This window comes from Danio rerio, chromosome 23, assembly GCF_049306965.1.
Source record: "Danio rerio strain Tuebingen ecotype United States chromosome 23, GRCz12tu, whole genome shotgun sequence".
NCBI lineage: Eukaryota > Metazoa > Chordata > Actinopteri > Cypriniformes > Danionidae > Danio > Danio rerio.
In genome coordinates this window covers 5560219-5582802 of record NC_133198.1, presented here as the reverse complement: position 1 = coordinate 5582802, position 22584 = coordinate 5560219, and the positions used below count along the sequence as shown (strand labels likewise).

The 22584-nt window shown below is 36.4% G+C and overlaps 1 protein-coding gene and 1 long non-coding RNA gene across 2 annotated transcripts in view; one reads left to right on the top strand and one right to left on the bottom strand.

Annotated features, from left to right (window-relative positions):
- The window catches only part of tead3a (TEA domain family member 3 a), a 58491-nt gene that overhangs the window by 8491 nt on the left and 27416 nt on the right, over nucleotides 1–22584 (bottom strand). The window contains 2 exon segments of the mRNA NM_001435891.1: nucleotides 5266–5328; nucleotides 6441–6505. Coding sequence (NP_001422820.1) covers nucleotides 5266–5328; nucleotides 6441–6505 — 128 coding nt within the window.
- On the top strand, nucleotides 29–18754 carry LOC141380628 (uncharacterized). The gene is made up of 3 exons (XR_012398957.1): nucleotides 29–97; nucleotides 10826–11033; nucleotides 16292–18754. It is a non-coding gene; the product is annotated as an uncharacterized lncRNA (long non-coding RNA).

The window sequence follows — 22584 nt, the reverse complement described above, 5'->3', positions numbered from 1 at the left end:
CAATTATTAATACAATATTTCATTTTAGACCACAGGGCTGTTAAATGCTTGATTCTGATTGGCTGATGAACATTTGAAGATGTGCAGTTATTTCCAGGTAGGTTTTGGCTGCATTACAGTTTCATATCACTACAATCAATGCTTGCTGTAATTTAAGAGTATACAGATTTAAAAAAAAAATTTAACTTTGAATGTTTTGTAAAGTTTTAAATAAGATGCAGCACACATAAATTGTTTAAGAGCAATAACCAAATGTCTTAAAATAAAAGACATCTGAAGACATCAGTTTGTTCTGTAAACTATCAAAAAAAAAATATATATATAGCCTTAAGGGGCTAATCATTTTGACTTTAAAATGTCTTTTTAAAAATAAAATCTGCTTTTATTCTAGCCAAAATAAAACAAATAAGACTTTATCCAGAAGAAAAAAAATATTATCAGACATACTGTGAAAATTTCTTAGCTCTGTTAAACATCATTTGGGAAATATTTAAAAAATAAAAATAAAAAGGTGGCTAATAATTCTGACCTTAACTGTATAATATTAAAAATATATAGTAATTGGAACTTTCAAAATTGTCAATATGTAAACTTTTCTGAGAAGCAGTAATGTACTGTTAAAACGTCTCTTTTTTGTTTGTTTGTTTTTCGATTTTGTATTTAGCTGTAAAAATAAATAAATATAAGCAGTAGTGTTTTTTTAACATTGATAACAATCAGTAAATGATGAATGATCACCGAAGATGGAGTCATGATGCTGGAAATTCCACTATCAAATAAAATATAATTTATTATATATTTAAATAATAATAATAAATAAAAACACTTTATTCTAATTGGTATTATTATTTCATGATATTTCCGTTTTTTAATATATATTCGATTAAATAAATGAAGTCAAATCCCTATAGCAATATAAATTTAGTGCAAGATCTGCATGCTTTATGTTTTAGACAAACATGCAAAACACATGCTTTTAAAGGCACAGTATCATGCACAATATTGTGCTCGCATTTAAATCCAGCCACCCAAAAAAAAAAACATTGATATATAACATACAATATTAACACAACATGTGAACAGCATAAATATTCAATGAATGTAAAGACAGTCCATACAGTCAAGAGAAAGAAGACAAAGAATAAAACAGAAGGAAAGAGACGGAAGTGTGAAAGTGTCCATTAAGGAAATCCAGCAAAAAAAAAAAGTTAGTTCCTAAAAATCCAATATAATCAACAGCATTTCCTCTATTTGTATTTGATTTTAAACACACGAGTAAAGAGTTATTACAAATAAAATAAAATGTGATACAATAAACTGGCACAGAATAAAATCGTATAAATCTCTAGAAAGTGTTTAATGCATAAAAAAACAAACATTTTTTTTTCTCTTTCAGAGTTAACTTCATATCTTATTTTCAAACACATACAGTTGAAGTCAGAATTATTAGCCCGCCAGAATTATTAGACAACTTGTTTATTTTTTCCCAATTTCTGTTTAACGGAGAGAAGATTATTTCAACACATTTTTAAACATAATAGTTTTAATAACTCATTTCTAATAACTGATTTATTTTATCTTTGTCATGATGACAGTACATACTATTTGACTGGATATTTTTCAAGACACTTTTATACAGCTTAAAGTGACATTTAAAAGCTTCACTAGGTTAATTAGGTTAACTAGGCAGGTTAGGGTAATTAGGCAAGTTATTGTATAACGTTGGATTGTTCTGTAGACTATCGAGAAAATATTTTGCTTAAAGGGGCTCATAATTTTGTCCCTAAAATGGGTTTTAAAAAATTAAAAACTGCTTTTATTCTAGCCAAAATAAAACAAATAAGACTTTATCCATCAGAAAAAATATTATCAGACATACTGTGAACATTTCCCTGATCTGTTAAATATCATTTGGGAAATATTTAAAAAAGAAGAAAAAAATTAAGAGGGGGCTAATTATTCTGACTTCAACTGTAGTTAATTAAACAGTTAATATTACAGAACAAATAATAAATAAAATATAATGTGATGCAACAATCTGATGCAGAATAAATCATTCTAAAGCTTCAGCAAAGATGTAATGCGTAAATGAAATAAAAAAACAGCAGTAGTGGTTGATAAATTCATCCAAACTGTGAGACACGAGCAGCAAAAGCACTGAAGTGCGCAAACTAAAGCATCAATCTGCAAAAGCTGAGCGTCTGTAGGTGTGTTTGTGTGCGGATAAAGCTCTGCAGCCAAAGCAGACCACAAAGCACTTCACTTACCAAATTCATGGCCTAAAATCGAAAGGAAGAGAAACTGTTAAAAACGCTGATGAGACAAACAGATCAGATGTCAAGCTGCTCAAATGACCGAGAGGATCACAGTAGACAGAGATACTGCTGCATCCGCATTTCACTCAATACTGCTTCTTTAAACCATCCAGTGGAAAATAACGGCTAATAATTCATTTCATCCACTGTTGTCAAAACTACTGACACCCTTAAAGACCAAACAATGTTTCTCATTTTTAAAGAGGTCATGTGTTCACTTCCTCTTTCACCAGACTCAGATTAGAAGCCAGATTGTTGAGTGTGCAAAAACACAAACATTCCTTCATATGTTTGTCTGTATTATTCATATTCTTGAAACATTGTTGAACCAATGATTTCTTCTTCTAGGAAATACATTCATCGGCCACTTTATTAGGTACACCCTATTGGTATCTGGTTGGACCCCCTTTTACCCTCAGAACTGCCCTAATCCTTCGTGGTATAGATTCCTCAGAGATTTTGGTCCACTCACTGGATATTTTCTCTTTTTTAGGCAATTCTGTAAACCCTAGAGACGGTTGTGCGTTAAAATTTCAGTAGATCAGCAGTTTCAGAAATTCTCCCAATATTATCCAGCTGCAGGCCTGCAGACCCACACACGTTTCAGGCACACACAATCTAGGCAAACCATATATGGTTACGACGGATAATCATCAGCATTATATTTTATATACAGCTAATAAATATTGTACACAATAAGCAATAGTGTATACTAATTCTCAAATATGGTGATCGTGACGAGCGAATGGGGAACATTGTTTCCAGTCGCCATTCAATAAAATAGACTGAACAGTTTTCCATCAGTCATCATAGATGATCAGTCACTATTATCTGAGTCACTATAGCAGATATTCGTTTGCTTGCCTTGCTGAACTATCAAATTTGGACAGGTTTAATGTATATAATGGATTCATTTATAATGAAGGAAATAATAGCAGGTTAATATAGGCAATTATTTCCTTTTACACGGATAAATGTATAACACTATATTTAACTCAAGCGATTTAATAGTATTTATATGCTTAATTTTCTAGTAACTTTTTTATTAATAATTTCCCACATTAAATACTATAGTAATTTATAGTAAGTAATATATTGTTTGTAAACCATAAAAAAATGGTAATTAAAGTTATATAATTATAATTATAGCAACAAATTTAGCATTACAAACAAATTAACGGTTAATATTTAATTTTAAAAAGTTATATATATATATATATATATATATATATATATATATATATATATATATATATATATATATATATATATATATATCACTATATATATATATATATATCACTATATATATATATATCACTAGCAGTTGCCATGGTTTATTAAAAGATAATAGTTTATAATCAGATAAGATAAAATAATATATAAACTATATTATATATTGTTTAAATGATTAACTACACATTATTGTTTGTTTTTTATTTTACTACAAAACAATTTTAACCAAGTATGAAAATATTAAGATCCTAAATTAGTTTATTACACTTAATCCTACAATGAGCCGGTCTATTATGTTTTCTTTGTGTATGTGGACACGTGAATAAAGTCATACTGGAAGAGTTTAACCAATTATTTTTATTTACATAATTTGAATTCAGAAACTGCAGAGATGTTAATATGATCATTACGAAATAATAATGATATAATAACTGAAATAGGAAACTCTAAACTGTTCACAGTATAATGAATGGCAATCGTAGCACGGACGGTCTCGATCAGCATATTTGTCAAATACAGTAGGTGGCGATAATGCTCCAAATGAGTTAGTCACCATATATGGTTTGCCTAGATTGTGTGTGCCTGAAATGTGTGTGGTTCTGCGGGTCTGCAGCTGGATATATCTCCAATACTCAAGACCAGCCTGTCTGACACAACAACCATACCACATTCAAAGTCACTTAAATCACCTTTCTTCCCTAATCTGAGGCTTGTTTTGAACTGCCACAGACTGATTGACCATGTTTACATGCCTAAATACGTTGAGTTTCTTCCATGTGATTGGCTGATTAGAAATCTGCGTTAACGAGCAGTTGGACAGGTGTACCTAATAAACTGGCCGGCGAGCGTATATTGTGTAAATTTAAAAACAAACAAACAAACATAAAAACAAATTCCTGACTAACCAACAAATCAAACAAATGAAATAAGCAAAGACAAGAGACTTTAATAAAATAAATAAACAAGAAATTGGTAGTGGTATGGAGGACCAAACCAATAGATGAATAAATTAAATAAATAAATATGGAGGACCAAACCGGCAATAATAAACTGAACTGAATGAAAAAAAAAGACTAGATAGATAGATAGATAGATAGATAGATAGATAGATAGATAGATAGATAGATAGATAGATAGATAGATAGATAGATAGATAGATAGATAGATAGATACCAAAAAATAAACAAACAAACTACAATACAGTAAGATGTTTGAGTAATGGAGGTCGGCAAAGGTTAGAGAGAGAGCAGAAAACAAACAAGCAAACAAACAAACAAACAAACAAATAAATAGACAAAAAGTGTTTGTTTTTTGGTTTAGTTGGGTAGTATATTTCATCTATCAACACCACTAGAATTTGCTGCAATATACAGTCAGACACCAGAGGACGCTATTGTACTGAACACATGCTGCTCGTTCATCACAATCTGCTGTTTCAAACTCAGCCTGTATACGGCGATGATTAGTAGACTAAACACAACAGGCTTTTATAACAGTCACGAGAAGGTGAGTTGAGGAAAAACCAAAGCACACGTTTAACACGGCAGCAAAGCTCATACCTTCAGCTTAGACTGAATCTCGCGAGACTTTCTCCGCGCAAGAACCTGCAGATGACTAGACACCTGCAGGAGGAACATCAGAGGAGCGAGGGAGCAAAGAGGAAAAAAAGAGACAGAGAATAGAGAAAAATCACCAGGTGGCGCCACAGTCATACCTTTATGCCTGCTTGATATTCCCGCATTTTCTTCCTTGCTAACACCTGTATGTGACTAGATACCTGAGGCAAAACAGGCCCACACACATTTCATATCATTAAAACATATATCCTGGAACAATAAATCTGTCAGGTGATTTTAGACTGCTGACTTTTTAACAGTGTTAAAACAAAAGTTTACTGTGATCACTTGTAAACAACACATATATTGTCACTTCCTCAGACCTGGTAGCCTAAATACAAAAAAAATGTTTTTCTTATATATTATTATATTATTGTCTTGTTTCTAGTCCATATGTCTGGAAATGTCTTGTTTTCAGAAATATGCCAATATTCACTGAGTTTTTCCTTAAAACAAGCAAACTAATCTGCCAATGGGGTAAGCAAAATAATCTTGTTTTTTGACAGTGTTGGGCGAGCTACTTGAAAATTGTAGTGAGCTAAGCTAGCTATTCTACTTAAATTGTAGCTTAACCACACTAAAAGAGACTGTCTGGGAAATGTAGCAAGCTAAGCTAAAAGCTACTTGGCCAAATTAGCTTATCTACATCTAAGCTATTTTTGCAATTTTAATTTTTAAATTGAATTGAAGTCAATCATATTTTAGTGATCAGAAAAAAAAATAAATGAAATATGAGGCATATTTGTTCAGTTCAGTTATTTGCTGCAAACAATATGCTGTACTAAACAGAAAAAAATTATAATATATAAGAGCATTAATATATTAGAATTTTTAGATATTTGGACTAGAAACAAGACAACAAAATGAAAAAAACACATGAAAAAAAAATGTATAGTAAATGCTATAGTGTTTTTAAATCATACTATAGTAAAGTGCATAGTTATGTACATATAATAGTATTTTTACTTCACTTTCTTTATTGTCCACAAGTGGAAATTTATCTTTGGTTTCAACACACAACCACATCAGCAACACACAACCACATCTATCTATCTATTGTGCACAGAATAAAAAAAAAAAAAAACATTTTCACTAATTCTGACACATCCCCATTAAATATATTACACATAAATTAAATAATAAATAAAAACAATATAAAATCATCCCCATTGAATTGGATAAAAATAAATTATTACTATTACGATGTAATTTTTATATTAAAGTACATATGGTAAAATTATGGTGATATTTTTTGACTTTATCTTGTAATTACCTGTTTCCGTGTGCGTGTTTTTCCAGTTCGCAGCTTTATATATCTTGCTATCAATTCATTACGACCTGAAAAAAAACACAGAACGAAAATAAATAATTAAATTAACAAAAATAGACATTCAGTGCTGCAAATACAGACTGTGGCATGTCAATGAAATGAATTGTGGGAACTGAAAATGGAAAATGCATTAACCCTTACGACTTGTAACTCATATCAGAAAAAAGAAAGTACAAAATATGTTGACACCACAAGGTCATGGGTCTGATTTCCTGAAAAAAATATTAATTGACAAATTTATTGTTGGCACATTAATGCAAGTCAATTATAGCTTCCAAATGAATAGCTATATATATATATATATATATATATATATATATATATATATATATATATATATATATATATATATATATATATATATATATATATATATATACACACACACACACACACATATAACTTAAATAGAGCTGCTGGGAGTGAATACTCTTTATTGACAGAAAAGCATAGGGATTGCTGCAATGCATCCACCAGCAATATCACAGTATGGTGTAAAGCCTCGTATGAGACCATTAGTTTATTAATAGACCATTGAAAGACAAGGCTAGTGACAGATGAGTCAGGTGATACGGGTGGTGACTTGGCAAAAAAAATAGGGCCACCATGTGTCAGGGCGTTGATCAAACTACTCTAAGTGGACAAATGTTTTTACACAAGAAGCGATTTGTTAAACGAGTACAATGATACGTCTGTTTGTGTAACGACATTAATATGACAATATGGGAAAATGGAACAGGAACCAAAGAAGATGTGGGAGGTTTTAAACAGAGGTATAGGGAGATAAAGAGGATTTCATCACAGTTTATAAAGGGCTGACCTTGTGAACAGCTGTGCAAAGTTTCAACTGTGAATCTTTCTTGACACCCCTACCCTCCCACTGGCTCCCCGCTCACTGACAGCCAGGCCACCTGGACCCAACACGAAAACCCTGCTCCCAAACTGCATATAACACCAGGGGACTCATATACAAGCATGTCACCTGCAAACAACATGTTTAGACATTGCAAATGTGCAAACAAATGTTGAGATCTGCGATAAGACAAGACAAATATTAATTAAGAACCATGCTCATCTAAATAGCACTAATCATTCCTGTTATCGTATATTATGTGATCACTAGTGCCACTAAACCTTATGACAGAATCTTGAAAATAAGTTTTAAGTAAAGCACTGAAAGGCCCATTTTAAAGTCAAACCACTAGTTGAGCAAAGCAAGGGCAGCAAATCAATTCCGTAAGGAATATTTGTACACAGGCATTTTGAATTAATTAAAAAAATAATGCCCACCTGAGGCGTACCACAAGGTGTACTCATGATTGTAAGATATTGGACAGGTTTTTGCCCTCAAACTACTTCTGTGTGTAGTATTAATTACATCTCATCTAAAACCTGTTTTGTTTTTTGCACCAATTTTATTGTTACCCATCTTAGGCTGTGAAATAGCTGAAATTATTCAGCATACAAACTACTTTGGAAGTAATTCAACTCTGTGGTTATCTGAAAAAAACATCTAATAATATTTGTTTTATTGTTTTCTATTGGCTCTCCAGCACAAAGATTGCTCATACAGTAGTTACCTAGCAACATAAATTGTGCAGTGCACTAAAATGTTCTTAAGGTGCGTGTCCATCAAAATGTTTTTGCCCTGCAGAAATGGGAGCTAAGCATTTTCCTTCTGTTGTTGTCAATAGAAGATTTGTAAAACACAGGCAACTTAGCCAGCTGCTAAGCATGTGCTTTATGCTCAGTGATGAACACTCAATGTTTTTTTTCTTTTAAGTTTTGACAATTGGAGAAGCAATTGAGCATTTTTAAGGGCATCACACTATGCCATCCGTACTGTGCCCAGGCCCCTTTCCCGGATCGTTTGAGAAGTGTGAGTGCGCTGAATCGGGTTTAAGCACGGTTCACTTGGCTGACCCTGGCCCGGTTGGAAGAGATGGGCCTGGGCGCGGTTCACTTGGGCTTTGGGGCGGTACACTTGTGTGTGAGTGCAAAACGCGCCAAAGCCCGAAACTGAAAGCGAGACGTGACTTTTAAGGGGCTGTTTCATATGGATTTATTAATCAATCTTACTGTCTAGTGAACGCAAACTCCTCACTGCACAACTGCTGCGCGGCTTCAGCAGACCTCCTCATTCCTGCAGCACGAGAGCATTATGATTGTTTTTGAGCGTCAAAAGTGGCGGATCTGTTCGGCGAAATATCTGACTGCGTGTCACCGCATCCCTAAGGACTGTTTGGCGAAATATTTGACTGCATGTCACTGCATAATAAACGACTGAAACGATATAACTAGAGAAATCTCTACTGTGCTGCTGAGTGAGAGAGCGCTTCTCACTGAACAGCGCAGCAGCGATGACGTAAGCGTACCGAGGCCCATTTGTGGTGTGAGTGCGGGCCGTCGGGGTAGACAGGAGGGGGGACAAGCGTGCTTTGGCCCGGTTCGAGGCAACTGTACCTAGTGTGAGTACGGCCTAAAACAACACTTGCATGTCTACATAGCATTTTGGTGGACATGGGCCCTTTAAAGTCAACAATGTTCCTCGCGTTTGCAAAACTTAAAAGTGTGTTTGGTGTGATCGGCTTCTTAGAATATTCATCAGTCAGTCAGAATCAACAGTCTATGCTATAGCAATTGCTATAAAGTATTATTTTATACACTATAAAACCCAAAAAGTAAAGTAACTCAAACTTTGAGGAAATAAATTTCAACAAACCAAGTTCTAAATCTAATCCTAATGCTGCGTTCATACTAGATGTGGAAGAAGTGTCAAGCTCAAGTGATTTACATGTTAAGTTAATGCAAAGACGAGAATAGACATCCTGCGGAATGACGCGATTTGCGTGAATGAAGCGGCCTGAGATGAGTGTTTTGAGCGATTGACATGCTTAACGGGAATAGTGCGTTAACCTAATTTATTTGAGTAAACAAGGCATTCTGAGCACAGTGAAACCCAATAAATGAAGAAAACTCAAACCAACTGACTACTGTAAAACCTAATAAGTTAAGGCAACTCAAACTGTATGAGGAAACTGATTGCTATAAACCATTTAAGTTACAAAAACTAATCTATATGAGTACTGTGAACTTGCTACATTTTAAGGGTGCTTTCGCATCTGTAGTTCACTTCATTTGTTCCGGACCAAGGGCAATAAATAATACATTTTTGCATTTTCTGCCGTCTTTGCGTTGTTTTCAAACCACACTGCTGGCTTGGTCCGAACCAGCTGAAAAGAACCAAAATGCATATCACTCATTGGCCAGATGTTGTTGAATATAGTTCCTAAACTGCTTATCGATTGGTCAGAATTCATATGCGGGAAAATGCCAATGAATTCCCGCAAGTAAACAAACCAGCAGACACAAAATGTCGTTTTTTACAATGGAGGGACGACTGCACTGACTGATAGTATCCCTGCTTTAGACAAACTATACACTTCGAGAATGAAGCACGGCCAAGGCTGAAAAACAATGTTTTAATGCATCGCAAGTCACTTCATGAGGGGGCTTGAATTAATTTAGCTAAACTGCGACATGGTCATCTTGCTGAAATATTACCAACGATCCATTAATTAGTGTTTTCACTTCCCTCTCTCTCTCTCTCTCTCTCTCTCTCTCTTGGTAAAGCGCTGTCAACAAATATTTGTCCTCCATATCCCATAATGCACAGCGCATCGGCCTACAGCAGCTGGATTAGTCCAAAAGGCGCAGTACTTTTTGCGGATGGGCCTGTTTTAGTTCGCATCATATTCTCACCACTCCAGGGTTCATTTGAAACCGTACAGAGACCACCTCTTCAAGCAGGTCTCGGTACGCTTTTGGTTCGCAGTCGAGTACGATTGCTGCATTCACACCTGCCCAAACGCACCTTAATAGTAATGAGGTATTTAATTAACTCATTATCTTCAGTGCTGAGTTCAAAATTCTTTTAATTGAGTATAATTAACTTTGAGTAACTTAACTCTTTGAGTAACTTACACTCATTTCATTTAATAAAGTTGACTGTTGGGTTTTACAGTGTTAATTTCTACATACTATATGCTATTTAAAAACCTGCATAAGCTGTCTAACTTTGAAAGTTTGAATGGGGTGAACGCTTGACACTAAAATGATATAAGAGATGTCCAGTGTTTTGTCGCACCAACCAGAACAAATTAGAGCCTCTTCGGTGTAATTTAATTATCTATTACTGATGAAATGACAACATAGGCGAATGTCAAAGAGGATTAGCCAATCAGACAGCCGTGAGGGTGAGAGAAAAACATCCAGAGAGTGAATGACAGAACATGTGTAAAAGAGAGGGCAAACATCTTCTGTTCCAGACTTCCAGAGAAGACTGATAGAGAGACCCTCTGGATCATTCCCAACAGCCTTGAACTCCTGAGTCCCGGTCAAAAGCTTTCAGAGGGCACCCACCCACCCCCCGGATCGCCCAAGACTACCTTCCCACAAATAGTGTGTTTACGATCCTAAATGAAATGCTGTATTTCTAGGGAGGCTTGGAGAGACAGGAGGGCAGATAAGGAAAAGGTCAGTATCTATCTATCTATCTATCTATCTATCTATCTATCTATCTATCTATCTATCTATCTATCTATCTATCTATCTATCTATCTATCTATCTATCTATCTATCTATCTATCTATCTATCTATCTATCTATCTATCTATCTATCTATCTGTCTGTCTGTCTGTCTGTCTGTCTGTCTGTATGTCTGTCTATTTATAATTGAATGAGAAAGAGGCAGAAAAAATATATCAGATATAATAACAAATCAGAAACAAAGACGCCATATGAATGTATCTATTAAGGTCACTTAGTCACTTTTTGAAAGTCACTTATTGTATCGTGCACTTAATAAATCCCTGGGAAAATCCAATGGCACAATCCCAAGGGCTGTCCATTTGTGGGCCTTACATTTGCAAACCTTTGATTACTAGACCAGTTTCTCAATGACACTCAAATTATGCATTTGTTGTGGACTTGTTGTATTAAGGTTCATGAGGTAATAGGTCAGGGCTGTCCAATTCTGCTATTGGAGTTCCAGTGTTCTGCAGACATGACCATCAGACCTACCTGGGACTTTCAAGAAATCTATACAAACTTGGCCACTGTTACCAGTGTGTTTGCTTTAGTGTTGAAGCTGAGATATGCAGCTGAGTGTCTCTCCGGGAGATGTACAGGACAAAAAATTTTCCTTTAAGTCTACCAGTCAATGCTTAAAAACTAGTAATCCCAAAGATTTCAACACAAGGCTTTTTACAGCTACCCACTCAAAGTGCAAAAGACAAGTCTTTTCGTCTCATTAGGAGCTAAAATGATCTACCTGCTTCTTTGGTAGGAAAATTAAAGGCTGACCATTTCCCTGACAAAGTGCTGAGTATAAAAAGAACCAGTTAAACTTCCACATCATATCAATGTCTGCATAAATATTCTCGTAGATCTGACTGAGGCTGTGCCAAAGAAAAAGTGCTGATTTGCTCCCAGATTCCTCTAATGTGTGTCCAGGAAAAAAGGCAGGAGTGAAATTAAACTTGCTTCGCACACATTTATCCCTCCTCACCCCTCCCCCAAAAATGCTCCCTGTAATGGCTCTGGCTCATACTCCTCTCCTTAAATCAGAAAGGACAATTTATGCTCCAGCTGGGATATGTTCGTGAGACAGATCACCATGAAGAGTGAAAGATGTTTGCATGTTTCAGGGATATACTGACTTAGTGTGTGAAGGTGAACACAGGCTTGGTCTCTCGTCTTCAATTATGTCAGTCTTGTTGACATAGCCATATTGAAGTGCTAAACTAATTGCAGGATTTCAAGAGCATTTGGACTTGGTTCTTTGGGTAACTTGGCAGGATGCCTGTAGAAAGAAGTCAGCAAGGATGATGATTAGCTCCTTGCTGTACCCCTTAAAGTTTCTCTCTCTTCCATGGATCATTTTTCACCTTGACAGTTTCCTCCCACCTTTTACCCTGGTTAACCCACCTTTCCACCAGATGTATATGCTCATTGACCAAAAACCACCTGCTTTTTAACAACTCCCCCACCACACACCTGTCAACTTTGGCACGCAGTAAAAGACTGGAAACTCCAATCATAGAAAAGACCAAACAAGTGGCCAATCAAAAACAGGTGACATGCTATCCAAATGATATTTGCACAGAACTGTTGCCAGTCCTCTGTCAGTCCACTGGCAACTTATAGTTTTTCATCAAGACATCCTGTATTATGTTCAGACAAATCTTAATGTAATAAAATAGAAATTCCATATGTTATAGTTCCTTAATGTTTACAAATGTAATCTAGAAAGAAAGAAAACAAATCTGGCAACTTTTAGCACACTTGACATACTTTACTAATTGTTTCTTAGCCTCAACTAAAACTGCTAGAAAGGAAAACTGGTAGAGTTGCTGGTTCAAGTCCCGGCTGGGTCAGTTGACATTTCTGTGTGGAGTTTGCATGTTCTCTCCATGTTCGTGTGGGTTTTCTCCTGGTGCTCTGGTTTACCCCACAGTCCAAAGACATGCGGTAAAGTTGAATTGAATAAACTTGGCCGTAATCTATGTGTGTGAACGAGTGTGTATGAATTTTACCCAGAACTGGGTTGCAGCTGGAAGGGCATCTGCCGTGTAAAAAATATGCTGGATAAGTTGGCTGTTCATTCTGCTGTGGCGACCCCAGATTATTAAAGGGACTGAGCCGAAGTGAAATGAATGAGTGAATGAAAACAAGAATGTTGCTGTACCATATCCTGACCCCCATTGGGACAAAGTCGGAATTTGCAAACTCAACTTAAGTGACATTTTCTTGACTTTATTTGTTTACTTGCTTTGTCACATCACTATGTCACACTCACACTCGGATTTGTTGCTGAATAACCAATCAGAGCTTTCTCTTAAGCCAAAGCAATCTGACGTTAACCTGTCAAGAAGCAACGTGTGGAACACATCAAAACCAACTAGCTGGACCGGCACTTGTGTCCTGGCTCTCAAGGGCTGATTTATACTTCTGCGTCAAGCGCACGCGTATGCTACGGCACGGCCTACGCATGGACGCATAGCCCTCGCCGTGGCCTTTGGCGTTGCTGAAGCGCACTTCTCAAAAAATGTATTTACGCGTTGCAACGACACGTATCGCAAGCTCTGTGATTGGTTGGCTTGGTAGTGCTGACGAGTATGGGCGGGACCGAGAGCCCGATGGAGAGATTGTTTACAAGTCTGGACTCCCGTGAAGGACCTCCGGATGGAAAGTTTTGTTTTGTGTTTACCTCATGGTTAAAATTGTTGCACGTCCGCCAGTTCCAGCCTCAAAATGAGCAAGTTTGAACCACTTGTACACTAAGAAAGCATTCAGTAAAAAAACAAAACACTAGTAAAGAAACTCGACACAAAGGAACATAAACACCTAACTGTCAACTAGCATTTCGGAAGTGTTATTGCAAAGCAACAGAAACAGTGCGCAGAAGTATAAATGCACGGCTACGCACATTGCATGCGTCGTGGTCATGCCGATCACTTGACGCAGAAGTATAAACCAGACCTTAGGCTGATGTATATACTTCCACGTTAAGTGCATGGGAATGGTCCAATACAGTTTTCGCACAGTCAAGTTGGACCCTGTTGTGCACCTAAAAAATAAAATAACTACACCTGCAAGCTCTGTGGTTGGTCAGCTTGGAAGCATGGGTGGAACTGAGAGCCATGGGAGACGAGCGAGCTTAGTGGTGCAAGTTTTTAACAAGTGTCGAGTCCTGTGGATGACTTAGCCTACAATATATATATATATATATATATATATATATATATATATATATATATATATATATATATATATATATATACACACACACACACACACACACAGAAAAAATAATAAGAAGTATGGGATAATAACTGCAAAGTGTATGTAAATGTATGTGTAAGTATAGACTTTATTGGAAGATCCTGTCTGAACCCCTGGCAAGCCTGCAGAACATGTTTGGGCTTGTTCTGAAACAGATACAAACACACACCTAAATTGTCAAAACACATGAGTTGGAAAGTGAGACAAGTTGGACAGTCAGACTCATCTGCAAAATACTGAAGATCCCAATATGACTTCAGGTCAGCACTTGTCTGAAGTGGAGAACACCTGAATGCCTTTTACCAAAATTAAGGCCTTTTATTAAAACATGGAAGGTCATCGTCCACACCCTGACCTTTGGAAAGGCCCTAAGGCTTAAACCTGTCCTACTGACCCAGAAGTTCTCAACATCCACAGTCTCTGTGTCTGTTCTTTCATGCTGTTTTCCTCAGCACTTTCCTTTATTTAACCTTTAGCCTCTTTTCATCAGAGCAGTGGAGAGTCATTTTGGAAGCTTACACTACAGGTCAATAGATTAAAGGTCAATTAAGATTTCTGTTCGTTTCTAAAAGAAGCAGCGTTATAGAATTATTATGACTGTGACACTGCCATTTTGAATAGTAGATTCATATTGTTCATCTTAAATATACTGTTTTTATGTTGATTGTAGGGCTGCAGAATAATCGTTTCAGCATCGATATCGCAATATGATCATTCGCAAGAGTCATATCGCAGGAGTTTGTATTATAATTTATCATTTGCATGGCTTTTAATGTCTGTAATTTTATGATTTTAAAAGCATTAAGGTATAAGAAACTGTACCATTTTTTTAACCATAACTATAATACATTTTATTGAATTAATTTAATTTTTATCATTCAGTTACTAGGATTAGGAATACTAGGTTATTAGGAAATGATTAAACTCTTTATTTCAATTGTCTCTTTTTTATTGTATTTATAGGTTGCTATGCATGAAAATACAGCACATACAAATACAGAAATGCACTGAAAATTCCACAAAACACACAGAAAATGTGTAGGGGGATCTCAAAAAGTTTATAGACTGTTTATTAGATTTTATAGATAGTTTATTAATAGTAAACATTAGCCCCTTTCACACATATAGACCTTTTAAAGATCTGTATGTGTGAACAGGCCCTTTTTGAAAATACCAGTAAAATTATACCGGCTATTTTACGGAAAGACTAGTTGTAACATTGCTGGTAATTTGCCAGAATGCTGCGCAGTGTGAAAGCAGAAGGAAGGTTGCCAGAAAGAGTATGTGCACGTCTAGAACACGCTGATGTGAGACGTCTACTCCAGCCAATCAGAACATTCAGACGCATTCACATCCACGCGGTTTATTGAAATAAAAGCTTTTAAATATTTTTCCAGACACATTTAGCTGCTAGATGGTAGTCGGATAACATTTCTATGCTTCTTCTTAACGCCAACTGTGTAAAAATATCGATAAAATGCTTAAGATAAGCTGTTGTTTGTTTACCTCTATATATATATATATATAGAGAGAGAGAGAGAGAGAGAGAGAGAGAGAGTTTGTGAGACTCTCGAACTGTTGTATAAATGCAATATCACACTTGTAGTAGTGCAATATGACAGTATATCATCACTGGTGGGACACTAAGGCACTTGGCCTGTGGCCTCAAGCCAATGCACACACGTATATATATATATATATATATATATATATATATATATATACACACACACAGACACACACACATACAAATTACAGTACAGCATTTTGTCATACATTTCCTTTTTCTCTAAAATAAAGAATGGAATGTATACAAAATATCAAAAGCCAGACTTGAACCTTCATCACCCACTTGAACAACACATCACTATGTTCACTAAAACAATCTGCACCAAAGTCAGGCATTTCTAATAGAAATTTTCCACCTTGCTCCTTGGTTTTCTCCTCAGAGGATCATCACATCTGCAGAGCTTGTGCAACTGAGATGACCTCATGTGCCGTGTTTCTGAATCAAAACTCCATGAAAACACTATCAACAAGTTCAATAAATAGCTACTACTAACATAAAAGCAGACGTAATGATGAACAGAGCCACAAATTAGCCAATTTACTGAGTGCCAGCGTTGATACATCTCCAGCCCAACAGCCCTGACGATAAACTAAAATGATTGCAGGTTGAGACTGATCAAATAAAAACCTGGCAAGACTACACAGGTGCAAGATGACAAATCAGGCTCATTACGGCCGGCAGACACTGATGGGAACATCACATTGTTTAACCATCTTCCCACGGTGAGATGAGACTGAACATTACTACAGAGCTGCTTTCTGTAAGAAGGCGGCAGGAGATTCACAGTGAATGATGAAGCTCTGAGGAACATCAACAGATGCTAAATGCTGGCGATGAGGATCAGGACATCATCACATTTGATCCTTCAGGATTCGCAGTGTGTCCTGGGACTAAATAGGCATGTTGCAAAAACATATAGTGAGCATATGTGACCCTGAACCTCAAAACCATAAGACATGACTGTCAATTAAATTTTTGAATTTGATATTTATACTGTACATCACCTGAAATCTTACTAAATCTGGAATTTTACATTGGTTTTAAAGAATAATCTAAATAATGAGAAAACCACCTTTAAAGGTGGCCAAATCCAATCGATATGTTTAAAGTTGGATTTGTTACAATAACAAAATATCACCAAGGAACATGATCTTTACTTAATATTCTAATGATTATAAAAGTCTATAATTTTAATTTCATTATTCAGTCATTTTCATTTGGCGTAATCCCTGATTTATCAGGAGTCTCCACAGTGGACCGCTAACAACTCTGGCATATGTATTACGTAGCGAATGCCTAGCCACTACCCAGTACTGGGAAGATAATTTTAACTTTAATTGAGATTTCTTACAAGCGCCATGCATTTTCTCTGGATCATCATGAACCATTTCATCATGACCAACCAACCATCATGAAAGCAGATTTGAATTTAGCAGCTGATTACATGACACACTGAACTCTCTAATCACACTGGTGTGATCATAAAAAAAGTTCTAAATAACATACCTAAAAATACTATTGTATGGACATTCATTCATTCATTTTCTTTTCGGCTTAGTCCCTTTATTAAGCTTGGGTCACCACAGCGGAATGAACTGTCAACTTATCCAGCATATGTTTATGCAGCGGATACCCTTCCAGCTGCAACCCATCTCTGGGAAACATCCATACACACTCATTCACACTCATACACTATGGACAATTTAGCCTACCCAATTCACCTGTACCGCAAGTCTTTGGAATGTAGGGGAAACCGAAGCACCAAGAGGAAACCCATGCAAACGCGGGGAGAACATGCAAACTCCACACTGAAACGCCAACTGACCCAGCCGAGGCTTGAACCAGCAGCCTTTTTGCTTTGAGGCGAATCTGGTTGGGTCCTACAGACCTTTACACCAAGTATAAAAGTTGTTCGCAGACACTGGATAAGACTAAGGCCCAATTCTAATTCTACCCCTTTACCATACCCCTTGAAGTGGTAGGGGTGTCCCATTTCTCTTAAGCTTGAAGGCGTAGGGATAAGGGGAAGGGGTAGATACCCATTCCAACTGAAATTTTTCAGGACCACACTCAAAACCAAGGGGTAAGAAAATTTCCCAGAATACACCAGCCACAACGGCAGCATAAGTGCACCAGGAAGTAAGGAGATCCAAAAATTACTATTTTTTTGTCATTATTGCAAGTTTTTACAACAAACAAGCATGTTTTAATACAAACCATGTTCAAGTTTTACCACTATGCTTAAAAAAAAAAAACGGTAAAATAAAAGGCGCTAAATTTTGCTATAACCCCTAATAATAACTGTTGTATAGCAGTCCCACAACATTCTGTCACTTGATGACAATACCCTGTCAGAAAAGTCTATTGGCTGGGAGTGAGCTGCTATAATGTTAATGATGTTTTTGGTGTGTTTACATGGATGACTATGACCACTGTGTAAATTCGCAGTATAGTTACGATCTTATTGCCACATTAGATAACATAATTTATGCCTTTAGTGATTTACTGAAAATAAATACCAAAAAGAAAATACTGAAAATAAATACCAAAAGCAGTTGCGATCGTCTGATGTCATATGAAGCAAAAGATCACGATGACATATGATGACGTGTGCAGTTGCTGTAGTGGTGTCCCATTTCTTAGAAGTAAATTTTTTTAAGCCCTTCCCCTTCACACTCTGTTTCAAGGGTCAAGGGGAAGAGGTAGGGGTACAAAAATACAATTGGAACTGGGCCTAAATCTTTTAAGTGGGTATTTATTTTCTAAACAAGTTCATGTGTACTATTAAGGAAGTATTGTTTGATGTGCTGCGTGTTGAAATTAAAGTATGGCTATGGGCTTTACATTTCGTATTTTACTCATATCTGATAATAAATCCTGTCTTACATCTTAGTAGAAGGTCTAGAGCAAACTCTGAGCGAGTGAAAACACACTCCACAAAGTCACTAGGGCAGTTCTCTCCAGCCCGCATCAGATAGCTAGACTATTTTCGTGCTGTCTAGTCAAAGTATACATTGCGGCCAGTGAACTTGTGTGCACTGGGGGTGGTGAAGAGAGAGACGGGGGCATATCAGGAGACTCGGTTCACTTTCGGAGATTGACATTGAGGTTCTGGCAGGATTATCACAACTGGTACGGGGCAGGGCTTTTTGTGAAAGCAGTGGAAGTCAATGGACTTGTCGTATAGAGGGAGAACAGCGGACCCGAGGGCCTCTGTAAGGTAACGTAAGCCTTACAGAGTCGACGGATCCTGCTACCACAAAAGGACAAAATGCCTGGCTGTTGAAACAAACCTTTCTCGTGTGTTACGAGGCGGATTAGAGCTCGTGTGACAGACGTGGGTGGAGTATTATGGTGGTGGACAAGGCCGCATGGTTGAGGAATGCGTGTCCCCTTCAAGCCCAGGAAAAAAGAATGTGAGCAGTAAGCCTTTCCTACAGAGAGGGTCAAAGGTCAAAACACCCCAAAGCCAAATGAGCTCATTTGTGTGAGCAATCAAATGTTAAACTCTGATGTGTACCACAATGAGTTAACAAAAGCACTGGGGTGAGTCATAATGCAGGGTTTATCAGTGCTAAACCATCTAATCTTGGCCTAGTCCTTACTATTCATGCTAATGATTTAAAACCTCCCAAATGTGCCAGGGAATTATCTTAAAGGGAAAGTTCACCCAAAAAAAATGAAAATAGAACAACTGTAATTAAGATTTTTAGCTGAAACTATGGTCATTGGTGATTCATTAGTTTCAAGTCAACAACTAGCGATTTAGCTAACAAAATGCATGTGCCTCAAATCCGGCACTCATCAGACACTTTCATCCGGCCCACATACCACATGAAATGATGGCACTTGGGCGGTCCGCTCCTGTTTGCCAGATCTGGGCCACAAATAAACCATAGCAATATCACATATCAGCACAAATTCAACCAAATGAACCAGAACTGACCCTATTTTAGGCTACAGTTTGCTTTGATTTTTGCCCAGATCCGGCCCACAGCAGACACTTACATCTGCACCACATACTGAATGGTATAATGACTTTAGGGCAGTTCGCTCCTGTTTGTCTGATCTGGCCCACAAATAAGCCAAAGGAATACCACGTATTAGAATTCAACCAAATAAACCAGAGCTGACCCTATTCTGGGCCACAGTTTGCTTTTATTCTGGCCCAGATCTGGCCTATTACTTCTAATAGTGAATTAAACATTGGTAAACATCAGTGAATTATATTATTTCATCACAGGTTGTGCCTCACTTCATTTTCTTTGCTGTAATGTACAAACGTTTCAAGCAAAGTTTTTAAAAGTTACCGCAGCCCAAAAGAAAACTATATTAAGAGGTACAGGTATGAGCCCAACTAAAGAAAACACTTTTCTCCATGAGGGTGACTTTAGAGAATGTGGTCCACATATGTTTTAAGATAACTGGGCCACATTTGCCAAATCTCCTCTGGGACGCATTAGGCGCACAGCCACATTAGCCAGAGCTAACTTTGCCAAATATTTGCCAAAAGTGGCCCACATATGTTTTAGGATAACTGGGCCCCATTTGCCATACCTTCTCTGGGCCACTATAGGCTCAAATCCACATTAGCCATAGCTTACTCTGCCGAATATTCGCCAAAAGTGGCCCACATATGTTTTAAGATAACTGGGCCACATTTTCCATATCTTCTCTGGGCCACATTAGGCTAACGGCTGCATTAGAAAAAAGTTTACTGTGCCAAATATTTGCCAAAATTGGCCCACATATGTTTTAAGATAACTGGGCCACATTTGCACCTACACGTGTGAGCCACTTTAGGTTTAGACCCAGATTACCCTTAAATGACTATGCCATTATTATGCCAACTGTGGCCCACATTTGCCTTCTGTCATTTGGGTCAAATTGATCATTTTCCACATGGGCCACATTAGGCTCACATTTAGATTACATTTTGCCATAGGTGCCAAATTTTTGCCTTAAATGGCCCATATATGAATTTAAATCTTTGGCCCCCCTTTGCCATTGTACACGTGGGCCACTTCAGGCTCACATTCATTTTGTCTGGGCCAAAAGAATACCACCAGTGCCGCATAACTTTCAAGAAACTGCAGTCAAATTAATGTTGAACTACGTTTTTGTGGTTTGACAAAAATGTAAGCTGAATCCCTTATTTTCAATGAGCCTGTGTCTTGAACATGAACGTCTGGCATGACATGGGGTTGAGTATTCTGTGAGTGCAAGTTATTTAACCGATTGGGTAACACTTTAGAATAACTATCCGTTATAACTAGTTAATAGACCATTAATAAACTGTTAGTTAACAAGTTATAAATGACTTGTTAAACAAAAGTTAATAGTTTGTTAATTATTTACAACTGTGCCTTATAGATGGCTAATAGATAACTTACAAGCCGTTAGTTGACAAGTTGTAAATGACTTCTTAACTGTATTTTAATTATTTATAACTATACCTAATAAATTAGTAATAGATCATGAACAAGCTGTTAGTAAATAACTTAATAAAGGCTTGTTAAGTATCGGTTAATAGTGCATATATGTTATTGGGACGTTATTCTAAAGTTGCAGCTATTCTTCATTTATTAACTGTTAGTAAATGAGGAATAGTTGGAACTTTAGAATAACGTCCCAATAACATGCTTAAGCTAATAACTAACACTTAACTATTATATTTACTCACACTTTACAGATCAGTTGTTCACCCTATAATAACACCAGTGAAACTTTTTTATTAGACCACTGGTGTAATTTTAAATTTTTATTTATTTAGTTTTCATGTTTAGCACTTCATGGGTTTGTATTCTTGCATACTGCTGTACTGCCATGTCATGGTTCAGTATGTGTGTTTCTATACATTAAAGACAACTTTTAACATTTCATCTGTGGAGTTTCTTTGGTAAAACACAGCACACAGAAAAGCCTATAAGTGGAACAAGGTTTAGAAACAAACATTTTATATTTTAAATATTACATCAAATTTCTGTAGCTTGAACTTATTCCATCCATTTGCTGTTCTACAAGGATTCATTGGTATTAGTAGATGGTTAACAAACGATGAACAACTCTCGTCTGTAAAGTGTGAGTAAATATAATAGCTAAGTGTTAGTTATTAGCTTAAGCATGTTATTGGGACGTTATTCTAAAGTTGCAACTATTCCTCATTAACTAACAGTTAATAAATGAAAAATAGCTGCAACTTTAGAATAACGTCCCAATAACATATATACACTATTAACTGATACTTAACAAGTCTTTATTAAGTAATTTACTAACAGCTTGTTCATGATCTCTTAAAAATTTATTAGGTATAGTTTTAAATCATTAAAACACAGTTAAGAAGTCATTTACAACTTGTCAACTAACGGCTTGTAAGTTATCCATTGCCCATCTATAAGGCACAGTTGTAAATAATTAACAAACTATTATTTTTTATTTAACAAGTCATTTATAACTTGTTAACTAACAGTTAATTAATGGTCTATTAACTAGTTATAACGGATAGTTATTCTAAAGTGTTACCACTGATTGTTTTTTTTTGTAATACAATGCTCAGAGTAATACAGAATGAATGTTTACCTCAGAAATGCGATGGGCAGTACAATGGGGAAACAACACATGGCCTCAAGATGTTAGACCGCCAACACAAACACAACGGTGAGTAAATTATCA